This window comes from Pyrgilauda ruficollis, unplaced genomic scaffold, assembly GCF_017590135.1.
Source record: "Pyrgilauda ruficollis isolate IOZ18807 unplaced genomic scaffold, ASM1759013v1 scaffold77, whole genome shotgun sequence".
In the NCBI taxonomy this organism is placed as follows: Eukaryota; Metazoa; Chordata; class Aves; order Passeriformes; family Passeridae; genus Pyrgilauda; species Pyrgilauda ruficollis.
This window is the reverse complement of record NW_024529599.1, coordinates 81449-99721: the sequence shown is the minus strand read 5'-3', so window position 1 is coordinate 99721 and position 18273 is coordinate 81449. Positions and strand designations below refer to the sequence as shown.

General features: G+C 53.9%; 1 protein-coding gene across 2 annotated transcripts in view; it reads right to left on the bottom strand.

The window, feature by feature from the left end:
- Window positions 1-18273, bottom strand: part of SEPTIN9 (septin 9) — a 102458-nt gene that overhangs the window by 58292 nt on the left and 25893 nt on the right. The window contains exons 1-2 of one of the 2 annotated variants that reach the window (XM_041486566.1): window positions 14677-14841; window positions 748-1392 (exon numbers count right to left, since the gene is read on the bottom strand). In XM_041486566.1, the coding sequence (XP_041342500.1) occupies window positions 748-1392; window positions 14677-14731 (700 nt within the window). In that variant the 5' untranslated portion in view covers window positions 14732-14841. Of the gene's footprint in view, window positions 1-747; window positions 1393-14676; window positions 14842-18273 lie in introns of those variants that run through there. The other variant, XM_041486567.1, reaches the window with a different exon arrangement.

The following is an 18273-nucleotide window of genomic DNA, read 5'->3' as shown; positions in this document are numbered from 1 at the left end:
AAGAAATCAGGTTCAGGGAATGTGAATGCCACAACATAGTTCTCCCAGGATTTTCCTGGGAAGCTGTGGGAAACTCAGAGAAAAGCATTAAAACAACTATCATCTCTCTTTCTGTAACCCTTGTTTATAAATATGGTTCTCCAGAGTGTGCTATTCACAGCTCACCAATACTGTGAGAGGTTTTCACTTTGAAACCAATCAAGTCTCATCCTAATCACATTATAAAAAGACCCACAATTTTCATAAAATTGCCTTCTGATCCACCTCCTGAAGACTGGAGTGATACAGTAACTTCTTTTGAGCCAAGTCCAATAAGCTCTCGGAAGCCTATATTACACCTAAGACACCTCAGCTACCCTTGGAGGTATAAAAAGAAGCAGGATGGCTTCTGTTACAGCATTAGAGACAAAAAGGTTTAATAAAAAGTAAAATAACAGAAGAACTGAGCCAGGTGCAAGAGATCTTATTCCTGGTGAAACACCTCAGAAAAGCAATTAGTTTCTTTGGTCACTTCTTTTCCTAGTAAACTGCCCCGGTGGGACTTTTTACCTTCTAATTAGCTATCCTTAAGTCTGAGGTAAAGTCCCCAAAGTCTTATGAAGCAGCTTTTCACTTAATCAATGAAAGAAGCTTCTGGGCTTCTTTCCTTTTTAGGAGGACAAAGTTTTGCCACTCTATCAACACAGAACACGTTCCCACGCCGCAGCCCTTCATTCCATCCCCGACCCGACGGCGTGGCGCACTCACCTTCCTCTCTCTTCGGCGGGCTCTCCCCGGGCGCTGCCTGCAGCTTTGGCTCTGCCAGGTGTGTCTGGGCGGGCAGGGCAGGCTCCGAGCCCTCGGCCGGCCGCGTGGCCGGGCTCTCAGCAGCTTTGGCCCCCTGGACGTCCAGGCGGCGCGGCGCGGCGTCGGGCGCGGCGGGCTCGGCTCGGCGCTGCGGCAGCTCGGGGATTTTGGAGGCTGGCACCTCCGCCCTGCGCAGCCCCTGGGGCTCCTGGGGTTTGCCCAGGGTGATCTCAGTCCTCCTGGCCGTGGCCTCGGGGGGTTTGTGGCCCGCATCGGCTCGTTTGAGGCCGAACCGCGACAAGCCCGAGGTGGAGTTCTCCACCTGCTTGGATGAGATGTCAATGGAGATTTCTGTTCTTCTGGACACCGGCTCGGGCAGTTTGGGTCCAGAGAGCTCCACTCTCCTCAGAGGGGGCTTGGGGGATCTTTGGACTGTGGGCTCTGCATGGCGGGTGGATGGCTCCGAATTCCTGGCGCCGAGTTCCTGAAACTTCTGCGTGGAGCTGGACACGGTGGACCTGAGGAGGGTGTTCGGGGCCCGTCTTTGTGGGGTGGAGGAATTTGAAGACTGATCTACCTCCTCGACCTCAAAGGATCTTTTCAGAGCTGAAAAACACAAAAAGTAGTTGAGGATTTAGTTACCATCCACCTGAGTGTCTCCAGAGGTGCTTACAGACACTGCGCAAGGCTCTTAACTCCATTTCTGCTCCTTCATCCCAGGACTCACAATCCGCTTAAGCAGCTGGGGATTAAAGGCCCTGCCTCTTCAGACAAGTGAAAAACCCAGTAATAAAACAAATCAGGGCCAGAAAATTCAGTCCCAGAGCAGAAATCATCCCCACACTGCCTCCATCCCACGCTCAAAGGGGAGCAGAGGGTCCCACCATGGTATGGGAGAGCAGAGCAGGACACTGGGTTTGGGGAAACACAGAGACCCAGCTTCCAACACCTCACTTTCCCTCTCCCATCCAAAGGATGCACAGATAAACACTGGCTTTCCTGTGAGCACTGCCAGCAAAATCCAAGTTGGGAACAGGAAAACAATCCCAGGAGAGCACCAAATCCATACAAATGCAGCAAGAAAACCAAAGGTGGCAGTCACAGAAGCTCATATCCTTAAAAACAAACCTAGAGACCACAGGCACCCAAGGACTGAAGTCAAAACTCGTGTACCTGAACTCTGGGGAATAAAAGGGAAGGGAAAACTGATCCCGGCTCCTCACAGGACCCAGCAAGGTAGAAAGAAAAGGCTGAATTCCACAGAAAGGGAACCACTGCCGGATCCCATTGAAAAGCCATGGGCTGTAAATACCCTCTGATCTCCCCAGAAACCCCAGGCAGGGACAGGGCAGGATAAGGCACAGCCTTGGGATCACAAAGGAGCTTCCATGAGGCAAGGCTGAGCTGGTGGGGTGACACCCTTGGTGTGGTGACAGCCACACTGCCAAACATCAGCCCACCCATCCTTTACATCAACAGAGTAGCAGCAATGAGATTTAGCCTTTAAAAACCTGGGCTTGAGATCCCACAGGACATCAGGCTGGTGAGGGGCTGGGAAGAAAAACCCTGTGAGGAATGACTGAAGGAGCTGGGGGTGCTCAGCCTGCAGAAAAGGAGACTCAGGGGTGCCCTCATCACTCTGCACAGCTCCTGAAAGGTGCCTGTGCTCAGCTGGGGCTGGGCTCTTTCTCCAGGCAGCACTGACACAACCAGAGCACACAGCCTCCAGCTGCACCAAGGGAAATACAGGTTGGATATCAGGAAAAAGTTTTTCACAGAAAGGGTGTTAAAGTTCTGGAATGGCTGCCCGGGGAGGTGGTGCAGTCACCATCCCTGGGTGTGTTTAACAAAGCCTGGATGTGGCACTGGGTGCCAGGGTTTAGTTGAGCTGTTGGGGCTGGGTTGGACTCCATGATCTTGAAGGTCTCTTCCAACCCAGTGATCCTGTGAATTCTGTGAATCAGGATCCCAGGGACAGAACTGGAGCACAGCCTTGTCCTCCCACCCCTGGGGTGGAGCTGGAGAGGAGCCACCATGCAGGAAGCATCCATGTCCCAGGGCTGCTCTGACCTGGGACCCTCCATCCCTTGGACACATCCATTGGCTGGGCAGGAGCCACCGGCCACTGCTGGGTCCAGCTGGTGGCACAGGGAGAGGGGACCATCCCCGTGGCAGCCACCCAGCTCTGCTCCAACACCCAGCAGGGCAGCAGCAGATGTCACCTCCTCTGTCCTGGCAGCAGGGGCTGGCACAGCCATGGGCACCTCCCCTGGCACAGGGAAAGCAGAGATGGTGAAGGCAGGGCCCTCGGAGCTGGGGCTCACGTGTTGGACAAGCAACACCAAGGGGAGACTGCAGGGGTTAAAATGTGAGGGTACAGACTTTGGGCTGCTTTCCTTTTGGGGGGAATACCCCAGAACTCCTGAGTATGAACCCCAGGCTGCAAAAGCAGCCTGGCTGGGCTCTGAGGAGCCTCCCCAGGATGTTCTAGATGTATTAGTGACCTGGCAGGAGCCCCTCTCTGTGCTCAGGGACAGACAGACATGAATGGACACACACCCATTCCCCCAGCTGTGGTTCAGATATGGGAACTGCTGGGAAGCAACAGGAGTCTGGGATGGGCTCCCAAGGGTGGGGTACCAGCTGGAGGGATGCACAGAGGGATCCAACCCCAAAGTCAGCCTGATGGGAGCAGCACCACAGCTGCTCTGTGGCCATGGGGAGAGGAAAGCACCAAAGCACAACACTCACCCCCCTGTAAACCCAGGAAGGGTCCCACGAAGGGCACCTCGTGACAAAATGGCCTGTCTTGCACCTCAGAAATATTCAGACATTGGTAGAAGAAAGGAGGGAGGCAATAAAGAAAAACTAAAAATCTGCTTTTGCTCAGATTTATCTGGTTTCTGCCTTCTGTGGAGCTCTCCCAGCCATGCCATCACCTGCTCACAGGGGTGACAGCTCCCTGCAGCAGTCCCTGCCCTGCAGTCTGCACTTGGCACAGCTCATGCACTGCAGGTCTGTGTCCAAGTCACAGCTCTCAGCATCCCAGAATAATTAATTAAAAAAAAAGCCCCACACTGGAAAGCTCTTTCAATGTGTTTGAACTCTCAGGTCTCCAACCCTAAGCTGGAGCTCTCACCCTCCAGCACAGATTTTCCACAGTTTCCCTGCTCCATCACACACTTTATCCAGAAACAAACATTTTAGCTGGTTTTATTCCCAAAACCCCCACGTTTAAAACAATGCAGCAGCCAAGCCCAGCTTGCATTTTGCTGGAAACAAAGAGAGGGGAGGGGACGGCCCGACGGGGAGCCCTTGCCTGGCCTTGAGCAGAGCTGGGAGGGCAAGAGCAGCAGAGGACACAGCCCTGGCAGCTCCCTGAGGGGTGCAATCTCACTTCTGTCCACATCAGGCTCTTCAAACCTGCCTGTCACTCCTTCAGCCAGCTCAGTCTCCACCTCTTCCCTTCAACCAGCAGCTCTCTGACCTCCTGAGAGATGTCTCTTGAGGAACAGGGTAAATGCTCTCAAGGAACCCGGCAGCAGAGGAAATGCTGACGAGTGTCTTTCCTTAAAGAACACTGCCCTGGAGATCCCTCAGTACCAAGTGGTTTGGGGGTTTCTTTCTGATCTGCTAATGAGCTTTGGGTACAAACAGCCCTGCTGACCTCCAAGGGTTGCTCACATGAGCCACATCCATCATCTCCACTCCCCCGAGCCCTGCTGCCCATTCCCAAAGATGTGGTGAGTAACCCGACTGCAATGCTGACCTACATGGCCCCTTTCTTCTGACTTTGAACCCCACCAAGTGTCCCAAGCCCAGGGTAAACCTGCCCAATGCCACCCATGTGGTCTTTCTGGAGCACAGCCAGCCCCTGTCCTTATCAAAGGGCTGGACTGAATTACAACACCCAAAAATGGCTTTTTTCCAGGTCCTTCTGGGCCCTGTTGCAGAAAAGAGAAAAAGGTCAAAGCCCAGACACAAAGGGGCTCAAAAAGCCCCAGGCAGAGCTGCAGAACCACGATTACAGCCTCAGGACAACCAAACCCTGCAGATAAATCCTGCCTTGTGCTGCTGTGCCAGCAGGCAGGAAAGGGCACTGAGTGGCTGGGCAAGGAACCTTCACCCCAAAGAGGGGCAGAAATGGCTCAGCACAGCTTCTGACAGCAAAATCAGGAGGAGCCCCAGGTCCCAGAGGCATTCCCTCCCCAGCAGGGTCACTGACCTGCCTGGGGACAATCCTCTACCCTCTCTGCAGGATGGGGTGACCACCTCATGGTTTCACAGGGATTTCAGTACCCAGCCTGCCCTGCTGGCACATTTCATGAATTCAGCGTGGTCTGGAAAAGGTCAGACATCCCAGGCATCCATGAGAAAGGAGAAGGACTGTGACCATGAGGGTTTGTGTTTCCACCCCTGAGACAGATCCCCAGTGCCATGGACACGATGGTCCTCGGGAATGTCACCTTCAGCAGTGCTGGCCCTGAGGGACTGAGCGTGGCTGGAGCTCCCTGCTCAGCACTGCCTCTCTCCTGCTTGCATGAGAAGAGAGAAGGACCTCAGGAAGCACAACAGCTCTCAAAAAAAAAAAAAAAAAGAGAAAACACTTATAAATAGTGTGTCCTGCCCAGAGCCAGGAAAGGAAAGTAAACAGCCTCTGCTCCTCCTCCCAGCTTCCTGCAGGGAAGTGTCTGTATTCCTCACAAAACAGCAGCTGAAGGCAAGGCAGGGCTCTAGGGCCCCCCACCCCACTCCCACCCACCACGCCAGGGTCCCCCATGGGCAGCTGTGGCTGGTTCTCTGTGTCCCCAAGGGCTCCAGGTCCCTTCAAACCCCTGACAGCCCCAAACAAGGTGTCCCTGCCCTGGGCTGGCCACACTGCAGGATTGTCCCCACTGTTGTATTTTCCAGGGGGTTTTGGGCACAAGCAGGGCTTCCCCAGCCCCACCAGCAGCATCCATGGCCTGGCTGGTGCTGGAGGCAGCTGGGCAGGGAAAGTGGCAGAGGTGATGGGCTCTGTCCTTCCTTCTCTCCTCTGGAGGTGCACGTGGGCTGAACTGCACTGCCTTGGGCACCTCCTCCTTTCAGCCAGTTCCAGACCCATTCTGACATCTCTGGCTCAATCCAACACTGCTGAGGCAGCGACTTTTGGGCATGGAGAACCCAAAATCCCCTAAAAATGAGATTTCCAAGCTCTTCCTATCTGATACAACCTCTGCAACAACCCACATCTGGGCTGAGAGCCGCTCACTGCTTTACATGAGCTTTGCCATCTTCCCATTGTCTCAACCATGTGATGAGGCTGATGGTGCAAATACAGCTCGAGGAACGTACCCCAGCAGTCCTGTCCTGTTTGTGAAAGGGAAAAAACACACAGAGCAGCACACACAGAGCAGCACACACAGAGCAGCACACACATGTCCCAGCTGGAAGCTCTGGAGCACACAGCACGCTGCCACCACGGCTCACCCCACTCTATAGCGTATGTGTACTTTTAGTAACTGGTTAGAGCAACTGTCTGTAAGCTTTGGCAATATGTTATGGGGTAGAAAGTTTTTAAGATGCTCTGTAGCAAAGAAATCTTTGGCTGCTGCTGGAGTTACATGGGCTTTGCCATCTTCCCATTGTCTCAACCATGTGATGAGGCTGATGGTGCAAATACAGCTCGAGGAACGTACCCCAGCAGTCCTGTCCTGTTTGTGAAAAGAAAAAACACACAGAGCAGCACACACAGAGCAGCACATACAGAGCAGCACACACAACCCAGCACACACAGAGCAGCACACACCCCAGCACACACATGTCCCAGCTGGAAGCTCTGGAGCACACAGCACGCTGCCACCACGGCTCACCCCGCTCTGCAGCCCGGCTCTGGGCACCCCGGGGGGGTCAGCCAGGGAACATCTGCAACATCTGCTCCTCCTCTCCTCCCTTTTCAAACAGAATATCCCACCAACGGTCCAGGGAAGGCTTTATACAAGGAAACATGTACGCACAGAGCTCAGGAGACCAAAATAAACAGCAAGGGATGCTGGCTCCTCCGGGACCTGCTTCCCAGCCGGAGCCTCCAGCCCTGTCACAGCCACGGCCCCCAACTGCTTCCCATTAAACATCCTGTGCCCCTGGCGTGGTCTCTGTAACCCAGGGGTTACATTTGCTTGCTTGCTTAAGCACAGAGAGCTTTCCCTGGGTTTTTGGACACAGCAGAGCCTTCTGGGGCCGGGGCAGCCCCGTTATTCCCAGCACACAATGGCAGCGTTTGAGAGCCAGGGCTCTAAACTCGCTCTAAACTGCTACCAGATGGTCACCTCCTGTTCCCAGGCAGGAAAGGGGGGAGGCTGCAGCTCTCATCTTTCAAGGAACGCTTGGAAACCCAACACAGCATTCACTGCTCACGGCCCTAAAGCTTCCCAGAGCCCTGCTGCAGGCAGCAGGGTGCTCACGGTGCTTTCCTGGCCCAGGCTGAGAGCAAAGAGTGTCTGCCCACCTGGGTCTGGCTTATCCAAAACTCCCCTGAGGGATGCCACTGAGGAGCTGCCACCACCCACAGCAGAGATGGGTGCATTGGAGTGAACTGAAGGCTCAGTTACAAGGGCAAGTGGGGTGTTCTGCATGTTCCTATAGGGTATTTCCACTGTGTGTTAAACCTAAAGGTCCCACAGCAGAAAGGGAAGGGAGCTGCACCCCTGCTGCAGGGCCACAGCAGGGTATCTCTACCCCATCCTCAACACCAAGGTGCTCCCAGCTCCCCTGTGTGGCATTCACATTCTCTAGAAAAATCCCTTCACTCAGGATTTTTCTCCTGGGAAGCTGAGAAGCCTCAGAGAAAAAGGAAAACAATAATTAAATCATTTGCTTCTCCTGTGTTGTGCTCATGTGTAAAATGTGTTTGGAGGTTGTTTACCCACAGGTGATTGTTTCGTTGGTTTCATGTGAATCCCCTGAGCCCTTCAGTGGGGTCAGAATCCTGGGTCTGAGATGGAAAATCCCTGGCAGTGCAGGCAGCAAGCGATGCTGCACAAGCTGGCAGGATTTTGTGAGTACACACAGCTTCAAAACAACCTGAGAAACTCAGGTCCCCTCTTACACCCACAGAAAACTAGGCAGGAAATTTTAAAAGCACCTTTCCCAAAGCCTCTGGTGATCTAACAAAAGAAAGAAGAGAAGTAAGGGTTGCTGGGGCCCCTCCCTGTGCTTGTGCCAGGAGGCCTCACACCTTTCCTTTGCCAATAAACCAACCTTGCTGCACTACATATATAAAATATATCTATATCTATCTATCTAAATATATCTATATCTAGCGACACTCTGCTGTTGTACCCTGACTCTCACACTATCCTGGGTCAGGTTATGAGCAGTTTATGCCCAAATAAATCCCTTCTCTGATTTCACAGACAGTCTTCAAAGGAAGTTGCAGCAGACTGCCTGCTCTGACATGAATCACACGTACAAGGAAAGGCTGGCAACGTGCTGTCACCATGCAGGGCCTTCCTGAATGGTGTAAACAGTACCAAGAAGTGAGTTCTGATGGAAATTTGGGGATAAATGCAAGTTCAGGGCTCTGACATCAATCAAAGCAGCATTTCTCTCACTCACAGCAAGGTATAAAACAGCCTGAGGCTGATGCAGCAAACTGCTCCTTTCCCAGAAATGAACATGCAAAAGCAAAGTCACAACTAAGAATAGAAGTAAACAATAAAATCCACACTCAGATTAATACAAAATCCCAGCTTTCCACTCCCCATAATGCAGTTCTCAAAAGATTTTAGCTTGATTCTCTATTACACTTGGGTTTATATAACCATTAACTCGCAGCAAAATGCTTCCAGATCAGACCAGTATATTTTACATCCCTTATATTCATTTCATACTTGTACAGAAAATTACATAAAACACAGGGTATCCAGCCCAGCAGATTGCATTACTGGCTCTGCCACGGGCTCACTCCAGCTCCTGTCTCCGGTCTGTGCTCCAGTTTCCTTTCATGGGGGAGGAGAAAAGAGAGAAATAAATCTTTTCTGTGCCTCCCATGGGGCTGTAGATTTGGTTTGGTTCACTAATATTTCTAAAATGCCTCGAAATGATTACCCAGAGACAAAAGTATGATGCAGATGGTCTTGCAGGGCCCAGCCTGCCCCGTGCTGGTGCCACAGATGCCATCCCCAGGTGGCATGAATCCCAGTGCCCATGCAAGGGACATGAGAGTGACTCAGGGGGGTGACCAGGGACTGGGTGATTAAATCAGTGAAGTCTCCACTTGAGGAGATGCTTTGATGGGTGGTGTTGTGACATGCTTGTTAAAAAGCTCCAGAAAAAGGGGAAATTGGGGCAAAGGAGGGACCCAGGAGCAGTTCACCCCTGCAGTGCTGCCCACTCTGATTGCTGCTGTCCCTGCAGCCAGCTCTGATGACTCTCTTGGAGGGGACACCCAGCACTGCAGTGTGAGCTGTTGTCCAAACGTCCTGAGGCCTGGCAGGGAGCAGAGCTCTCCTCCTCCCTAGCAAACGTGCTTTGAGAAATAAAATCAAATCCATCCTTTGCACATTTCCCTGCATTTTTACTTCCATTGGCCAAATGACAGAAAGAGTGAGTCCCAACCCCAGTCCTCGCCACACTCCTTGTCCCCCAAAGCAGTGCAGTGACCAGTGCCACTGCCCTCACCATGACCCCCAGGGCTGGGAGAGGCTGCAGAGCACCCACCTCACCCTAGCAAGGGGCTGCACACTTTTGTCATGCTTGTGTCCCAAACTGCCACCTCTGCTGCCAGGAGGACAGTGATGATGTCCTGTCCTGCAATCCACGTCCCAGAGGTGCTTCCTGCTCCCTGCACTGCCCCAGCCCACCAAGAGGCAATGAGCAAAGAGTGCAGCATTTCAGGTTGCACCCTTACTGAGGGAAAGGTGCTTCCAGGCACTGGGAAGAGCCAGCACAGAGCCCCTGACTCACCTCCAGGCACTGTGCTTGTGAAACCAAAGCAGCTGCCCTGGCTCTGGTGCAAAGACCCATCCCCTCCCTGTCCCTTCCCACCCAGGCTCCTCTGCAAGGTCTCTTTGTTAGCACAGTCTGTGCTCACTTTGCCCAGGGCTGGTCCCACAGCAGCTCACCTGTGCCAGCCCTGGGAGCCCTCCCTGCTGTCACAGAGCCAGGGACACTGCTGGCTGCCCAGCCCCAAGGGCACACAGCCCAGCCCACTCTGCACCACAGGGCTGTAAACAACCTCTGCATGATCCCACAGCCTAACCAGGGCCAGAGGCCATCCCCAGAGCCCAGTTCACATGGACAGAGAGATGACCAGCTCTTCCCTTTCCACTCCCTCACAACCTTTTTATTCCCAAAGAATTAGATTTACACAGGGAAAAACCCAGCCCACAGCAGGTACCCACTGCTGTGACCAGCCAGATGCAGGATTTTGACTTTGTGGCTCGAAGGCCACTTCTGCAGGGGAAGATACAACTTCTGCTGGGGAAGACACAAAACTTCCCTTCCCACAGGCACCTTCCTCTGGCTCCTTCCTCTCCCACCACAGGAGGATTTGGCAGAAAACTCCCATCCAGCCCGTCCTTTGTCTCAGGTAGAGAAACACAGATGTGGAATGAGAGAGAGAACACTCTGAAGTGGCTGTAAAGCCCAGCTTTGAGGGTATCAGAGGTGACTTTGCTGTCTGGGAGCACCAGCTGCATCAGTGAGCAGCTCTGGCTGTGCCCACACCGAGCTGGCTGTGAAGAGCTCCAGAAGAAACCAGTCACAGTGAGACTTTTTGTGGACAGCCCAGGAAATCCAACAATTGAGGAGCTTTGCTTCACTCCCAGGGCTGGGATGATCCGAGATGGAAATCGGAAAGGTCTTTTTGCGTTTCCTTTTCCAGGCATTGAGCCCTGGCACACGAGGGACCTTTAGTCACACGCTCAGCTCCCGGCGTGCGAGCCAGCCTGCAGCTCATCCTGCAAACCCTTGGGCTGTGCTCAGAGGACACACCTTGGACCTGAGCAAGACACACAAAAACAAGGCTCATCCCATCTCCAGGGCTTTCCACCCTGCTGAATTCAAGGCACATCACCCACGCTGGCACGTTCCTGCTAATATTAGCCCGGGGTGAGTTCCAGCATGAGCAGCACGCGGCTGCAGCTGCTCCCCAGGGCAGCAGGAACGCTGGCCCTGCACAGCCCAGGGATGCAGCACGGCCACGTGTCCCACAGACATCCCGGGCATCTGCTCAAGGAAATTTTAAGGATGAGTCTGTGAGTTTTGTGCACGTAGGAAAGTCTATTTATAATGGAGCGCCCTCATGAAAATGGGCTGGGAGATGGTTTTTTGGTGGCACTGGGAATGAGTTTGTACCTCATCGGGACAAAGTCTGCTGGTGAAATGCTAAAAATACCCTGCACTGGGTGGTGAGAGAGGAGTCTGAAAAGTGTGCAGTAGTAAGGAAGAGTAAATAAATAAAATAGCCAGAGAAACCTTCTGATCAGCAGTGTCATGTCCTGGCAGGGCTGGAGGCTCCCCACCCAGCTCCACAGCACTGCCAAGGCTCATCCACAGCCAGCACACGCTCCCCAAGGGAGCTGGGCTCTGAGCAATGGGAAAATCAGGGATTAGGAGCCATCAGCAAATGCTGTCTCATGGTTTCTGCCAGAGCAAAGCTGCCAGCCTGTGCCCCCACACAGAACCCCTGGGAACCCTCCTGCCTCTCCACACACTCACAGCCCTGCTCAGCATTTCCAGCAGGCACAGTTTACACCCACTGTGACAATCTGTGTTTCAACATGACAGGGAAACCATTCTGGTGCTGACTGACAGCACTGGCAAAGGCAAGGAGTGCTTGGCATCGGTGCCCTCCACCAGAAACTGCCAGCAAAAACAGATCTCGGTTACCCTGGGATGAGGGACTGGAGCAGATCTCTCCTGTCTCACTACCAGGCAGCAGAAACTGAGTGCACAAAGCTTCACACCTCAGACAGGAGGATGAGTACCATGCTGTGGGATTATCTCTGTGCAGCATCACAACCAACCAAAGCTGTGAGCAGGAGCAGCACCCCCTGCACAGTGGGGCACTGTGGACACCAACACTCCCACATCACCCAGCCTGGCTGGATCAGGGAGCTCTGGGGGGCACAGGAACCTCACCAGGGCTGGATCAGGGAGCTCTGGGGGGCACAGGCACCTCACCCGGGCTGGATCAGGGAGCTCTGGGGGGCACAGGCACCTCACCAGGGCTGGATCAGGGAGCTCTGCGGGGCACAGGCACCTCACCAGGCTGATTTAGCACTGCAGCCTCCCCTCCCTGCAGTTCAGGGTCTGTGCCTGAGACCCCAGGGAGCTGAGGGACCCAGAGCCCCCTCAGAGGCAGAGGTGAGCTTGGGAAGCACTGCTGCAACCACAGCTGAACCAGCCACACTCCTGAAAACCTGCCAGAATCTATAAACCCAGGGGCAGAGCTATTATGCTCTGTAAATCCTGGCCAACCACAGACCTGATGATGCTCTGCCCCATCAGAGACAGGGAAGCTTCTGTCAGTCAAACAAGGGGGATTAGAATCATAGAATGGGTTTGGTTGGGAGAGACCTTACGAATCATCTATTTCCAACCCTCTGCCATGGGCAGAAAACACCTTCCACTAAACAAGGCTGTTCATGGTCCCATCCAACCTGACCGTGAACACTTCCAGGGGTGGGACATCCACAGTTCCTCTGGGGCAGAAGCCCCTGGACTTTTCTAGTGCCCTCCTGCAGGCAGGACCTGCTGGTCAGTGCAAGATGGGCACTGTGAGCAGCATGGGGCATGAGGAAGAACACATCCTGCTGTGCTCTGTTTCCTTCTCAAACGTTGCTTTAACCTGGAAATTAAACTGGAATCAAGTACCTGCTGCTGCTTCCCTCTCCCCAGGGGCCCTTGCATCCTCCTCAGGCTCAGCCAGGCTGGCAGCTCCACAGCCAAGGCTGCAGCTCCCTGCCTGCTGCAACACAGCAGGGACAAGAAACCAGGCAGGGGTGCTGGGAGGAAAACTGGCACGGATGCTGGGAGGAAAACAGGCAGGAACAGCCAGGGTGGCTGGGGAGGGCAGGCAGTGTGTGACTGGAGGGAACAAAGAGAGCTCTGGATGGTCTGGTCTTGCTACTCCGTGGTATTTTTGGCAGATCTTTCCTGCTTGGCCAGGGGCTGCGTGGGGCTGAGGTACCCACCCAGCAGAGGGAACACAGCATCTCCGGCCCTACGGGCTGCAGATTAATTGCTGCTTTTTGGGAAGCTGCTGTGCGACGCTGAGAGCTAATTAAATTGTGAAACAGTAGCCCAGATCCCTGCTCAAGGGCAAGGCCAGACCTTTTGGCTTGAGACACACGGAGCTTTCCCCAGCCTGTCCCTCTGCACAGGCAGGAACTGTTAAGCGCTCCACAGACTGAAAATGAAGGCAGTCCGGAGCTGCTCGGTGCCACCGAGGAACACACACCGCCCAAACAGGCAGCCCCGGGGCCCACAGCAGAGCCTTTATCGTATCCAAGCGGGGAATTACTCATTCTTCAGAGATTTAAATGCAACTGGGGCAGCGGGAGGGAAGCGGTAATTACATCAGCTCGCAGCCCTACGGTGGGGAAGCTCAAGGACAGTCACAAAGGCGCCCTTGAACCCAAAGGGGTGGCGGATTGTGGTCACTCTGTGTCCCAACACTTGTTAGTTCCAATGTTCCCGAGGGACGTGACTTCCCTCAGCCTCCTGCACTGCCAGCTGCACTGGAGAAAGCGCAGGGGCTGGAAACAGGGGAGGTGACCGTGTCCAAACCCTACAGCAGGGACCGCAGAGACCCCAGCTTTGCCACCCGCTTCCTGCCTGACCTGGAAGAGGAACCCCTGTGCTCTGAGCTCCCTGGGCTCCCCAGCAGAGCTCTGCTTCCCCAAGGTCAGCCTGGCTTCTCCAGGAGGCGGTGGAGGCTCAGCCATAGCGGTGCACACGCAGCCCCTGGATAAGCTTTCACCGCGGCCCCAACATCTCCGCTATTTCTTGTGGGTTTTTTGTCGGATTTTTTTTTTTTTTTTTTTTTTTCTAGAAACCGCTGCACAAAGCTCCGCTTGGGTCGCTGCCAGGACGCGCCGAGTGCGCAGGGATGGAGCTGCTCTTCCAAAACTCTGCTCGGGAGGAAGATGAGCTCCCTCGAGCCGATCTCTCAACGCCTGCTTCAGGCACAACCCCCCCAGCCTTCCTCTGCCTGTCTCTCACTCCCAGACCCATCTGGCAGCAGCACGCTCCCCGCTAGCTTATCTTCTTGCCTGAAAAAGGCAGAATAGCAGGCAAGAAGAACTGGGGAGAAGCCATCCCGGTCCGCACGCCAAGGGGGCTGCAAAAAATCCTCCACCAGCCAGCGCCGCTGGAGCTCTGCCACGGGACAACTGCAGAGCTCCCCAGGGCAGGCAGCAGGACTGGGGACACTTGGGATCGTTATCCACATCCCAGCTACTCCAGGGCTGTGTCTGCACCCCAAAGCTGGGAATCAACAGAAGGGCTTCTGCCTGGCTTTTTTTTTCTCCAGACTTTCAGTCCGGTCAGGCGGGTGTTTTCAGCTGAAAAAACTACATAAATCAACTCGGGAAAGGCAGGAAAGGAGAAACATCCCGTAAGACCCTGCCTTGGCAGATACCACCGGGCGCAGCCGCTCCGGACAAAAGGCACCGACAGCCGGGGGGAATCCCGCTCCTTCCAGCCCTCCCCACCCGCGGGGTGCCACCCCAGCCTCGGCCAGGACCCCCAACCCGGGTACCAGCGGCGCGGGGAGACTGCGGCAGCCGAGCCGCGCTCCGCTCCTCCGCGGCTGCGGCTCCTCCGCGCTGAGCCCCCAACCCTGCAGCTCCCACCCGGGCTCCCTCCGTGGCTTCCCCTTCCAACCCCCCGCGCTCCACCCACCTTCGAAGTCGGAGATGATGCCCTCCAGGTGGGCGCTGACGGCCGGGTCGGCCATGGCGGGGCGCGGGGCGCTGCCCCCCGGCTCCGCGGTGCGCGCTGCGGCCGCGCGAATGGCGGAGGGCGAGCGGCTGCGGCCGCCCCCCGCCCCGCCGGGCAGTTTGTCACGCCGCCCCCTCCGCCGCGCCGGCCCCTCCGCGGGGCGGTGGCCGCGACCCCCGCCCCGCCCCGATGGGTGCGGGGGGCACCCCCGGGCTGTGCCGGCGGCCGGCGCGTCCCGCATCCCGCTGTGCCCCTCGGCACGGAGCCCCGGTGAGGGCGAGCAGCCTGGGGAACGAGGCAGCGCTGCCCCACGGAGGGTGGGAGCAGCCCCGCACGGGTGGGTGGCTGCCCCGGTGTTCTGCGGCACTGGTGAGACTTTCACTTCAAGGTTTAGCCTTGTTTGGAAAGGGACAACTCGGCCACGCTGCGTTTTGTAATTCCTCAAAATCCAACCAGCGCTGTGCTAACGCGCCGCTGCCAGATCCAAGCAGCCTGCTCTGGAAAATCATCGCTGCGGGAGCAGAGGGGGAGGCAAAACTTGCCCCGATGCTGCCACAGCTCCCTCCACTCCAGCCCGAGCCAGAGAGGAAATCTCTGGCATCGAGCCCCTTCCGTGACACTGCTGCCCCTTCCCCACCGCTCACACCCTCTCAGGTTGAGCATCTCGCTCTCTGATGCTTCTCCCTTTCCGGTGTTGATTCAAATCCTGCCCTCTTGACCCTCTTTTTATCCTCCCCGCCCTGTGTTTTAATAGCATCATTTTAAAGTGATGATACCCCCTGAAATGTGTCCAGGCACATCAACAGGAAAGGAAAAATGAATGGGTTGGGCTTTTAGTCCACTTTGGGTGAGCCATAAAGGAAAATTATGTTAAACAGTAGTACAGTTACTGTAGAAAGTATGAGCTTCACCACAGACGTCAGTCACCCTTTTAATTTCACACACTTAAAGTCTGCAAACACCACAGACTCCCCCAGAGTGTACATGAACCAGAAAATGAAACCAACAGTACCAGTTTCCCAGATTCAGCAAGCTCCAGGTTTTCCATACTGTCCAAGGAAAGGCATTACTTGAAACCATGAGAACTGTTTCAATAAACTTGAGAACACACTTTTACAACAGAGGTGTGATATTTTAAGGCAGGTACAGCGGGTTTCCTCTCCTCTGGCAGGCAGCAGTGCTCAGCTCTTTCATTTTTTGCTCTCCTCGTGGTGTCACAAACCACCAGAGCAGTGTGGGGAGGGACAGCTCTGCATCACAACTGCAAACAAAAATGCCTTTCCAAGCAATACCCTGCCAGTGAAACTCCTTGGTGCCACCCTGGCTGAGCACCACCCGCTGTTCCCGATGGCTTGGAGAACAGGAATGGCCATGGACCTGTGGCTCCTGTGACAGAGCCCAGCACCCGGCTGCCAGGTCCCTGCTGTCCCCACCACAGGGAGTGGTGGCAGCCGCCACACTGCACAGCGCCACCGAGGGCTGACCTGTGCCACCGGCGTTGAGTTTTGAAATAAAGTGTCTTTATTTTTCCCCTCCCCACAGTCTTATGCGGGTCACACCAGCAATCAATTTCCAGCGGGTAAAAATGTAGCTGTCAATAATTAACTTTGTTACTGAGCGAGAAAAAAAAGTCCCTCTTTGTTAAAAATCATGGATGGCTCTCTCACTGGAAGAACAGAACCTGGATTAGCCTTTTACAAAATCTGTTAAACATCCTGACTGCACCCTCATCACGAAGTTGTAGAATGGGTTTAAAGCAGGGGAAAAAATGAACTAATCAAGACAACCTAAAAATCCTTATTGTAAAGAAGACTTTAAAAGAGCAATACAAGCAATCTAAAGAAGGACCAAGCACATTTTTTGATGTTCAGAGTCTATCCCCTTGCAAATCCCATAAGATTCAACGAGACAGCCCCTGCTTGGAGTTTGTTGGCACTCTCTGAACTGTGGTCACACAGGGATTGGTGTGCTGTGATGGGGACCCTGTTTTTGAGGTCAACAGGAGGCAAGAAGAAATAAACCACTAGAAAAAACCGCAAAACCTTCTTGATGGACTGTGGTGGTGAGCGTCACAATGACGTCTGCTGGAGCTGGTGAAGAAGCTCAAAGCACTTCAGCAGAAGAGGTTGAGGCAGTTTGGGTCAGTCCCAGCTCCCTGGGTCAGTCCCAGCTCCCTGGGTCACTCTGTGTTTCCCAAGCAAAGGCAATGTTATCATCCTGGGTCTAATAAAAGTTTAGCAAATCAAGCGGCCGAGAGGTGAGCCCCAAGAAGTGTGAAATAAAATATCCGGGCTAGAAGTAGGAGCTCCTTTTCATTAAAACCAGCTGGGTCATATTGCACCCATGTGCACCTAAGGCACTGAGAGGGGGAAAGAAAGATGGAAAACTACAGCAACTGAAGAATAACAAGGATATCCAGAGTTCTAACAGTAAATATTTAAAGCAGCAAGGTATGTAAACAGCTCACCCCATAGCACATACCCCAAGCTCCTGCTAGAAGAAGAGGAGCAAGATTTCCTCCAGGGAGATAAGCCCATCCTTCTCTCTCTTGGACTCTCTTGCTCTTTTATCTCATGGAGCCATGTCAGAAGCTTCACAAGAGCATCAGCCCAGAAAAACCATCGCCTTGACCAAGCTGCGCATAACCAAGCTCCACTTCCTCTGGTTTTCTACCTGCATCATAAACCCAAAAGCCTATGTTCAGCCAAATCCTTCTTCCACAAAGGCAGACAACCCTGGGAAGCTGAGCCCCCATCCCAGCAGGATGGAGAACCTGCCTCCTTCCCTGGAATTGGATTTTGGGGTTCTCTGTAAGCACAGCACCAGTGTGTGCTGTACTGTTCAGCCAAACGCAGTTTGACACAGTCCCTGTTTTGCCTTTTCCAGGTAGATCAAGGAGATTGAGGACCCTGAGACTTCTCCTGATGAAAGATCTCTCACAGTGATCACATCATCTGCACTGCCTTAGATAAACTCATCAGGTTCTGCTCCTTCTGTCCTTGTGGCAGAGATTTTTTTCAGTCACTCATCCGCCCTTCCTGCTCCTTTCCCCAGACATATCACAGGTGTTTGTAATTACATTTTCATTTTTATCTGAAAAGACAAAGAACTCCTTTTTCAAAAGGAAGAGAGCAGATTACATCTCTTCTATCACTTGCTGCTCCCCTTGCTCACACAACCAAGGGTCTCACTCTGTACCAGGAGCCTCACCTCCAGCTCCTGCTTTGATAAGACCTTTGGGATCCTCTGCACAGCAGCTGCTGCCCGAGATAAAATTCCTGCTCTCCCAACCACTGGCTGCAGGAGAATTTTAGGTAAATATTTTCCTTGCTGTGTTACATTACAGTGGAAATATTTCTTGTTTCCTTACTACGCCAGGCCACCACTGACTGCCCAGCCCTTTCTCCTTCACCATCACTCTGCTCTTCAGATGAGCAAGAAACTTCCTGCAAAGGAAGTTTAATTGGCCTAGAAGTGATTTCCTGCCCCCAGAAAGGCAGTCTGTAAAATCTGCTGATCACTCAGTTACAGGTACCAAGCTAAAAATGGATTGATGCC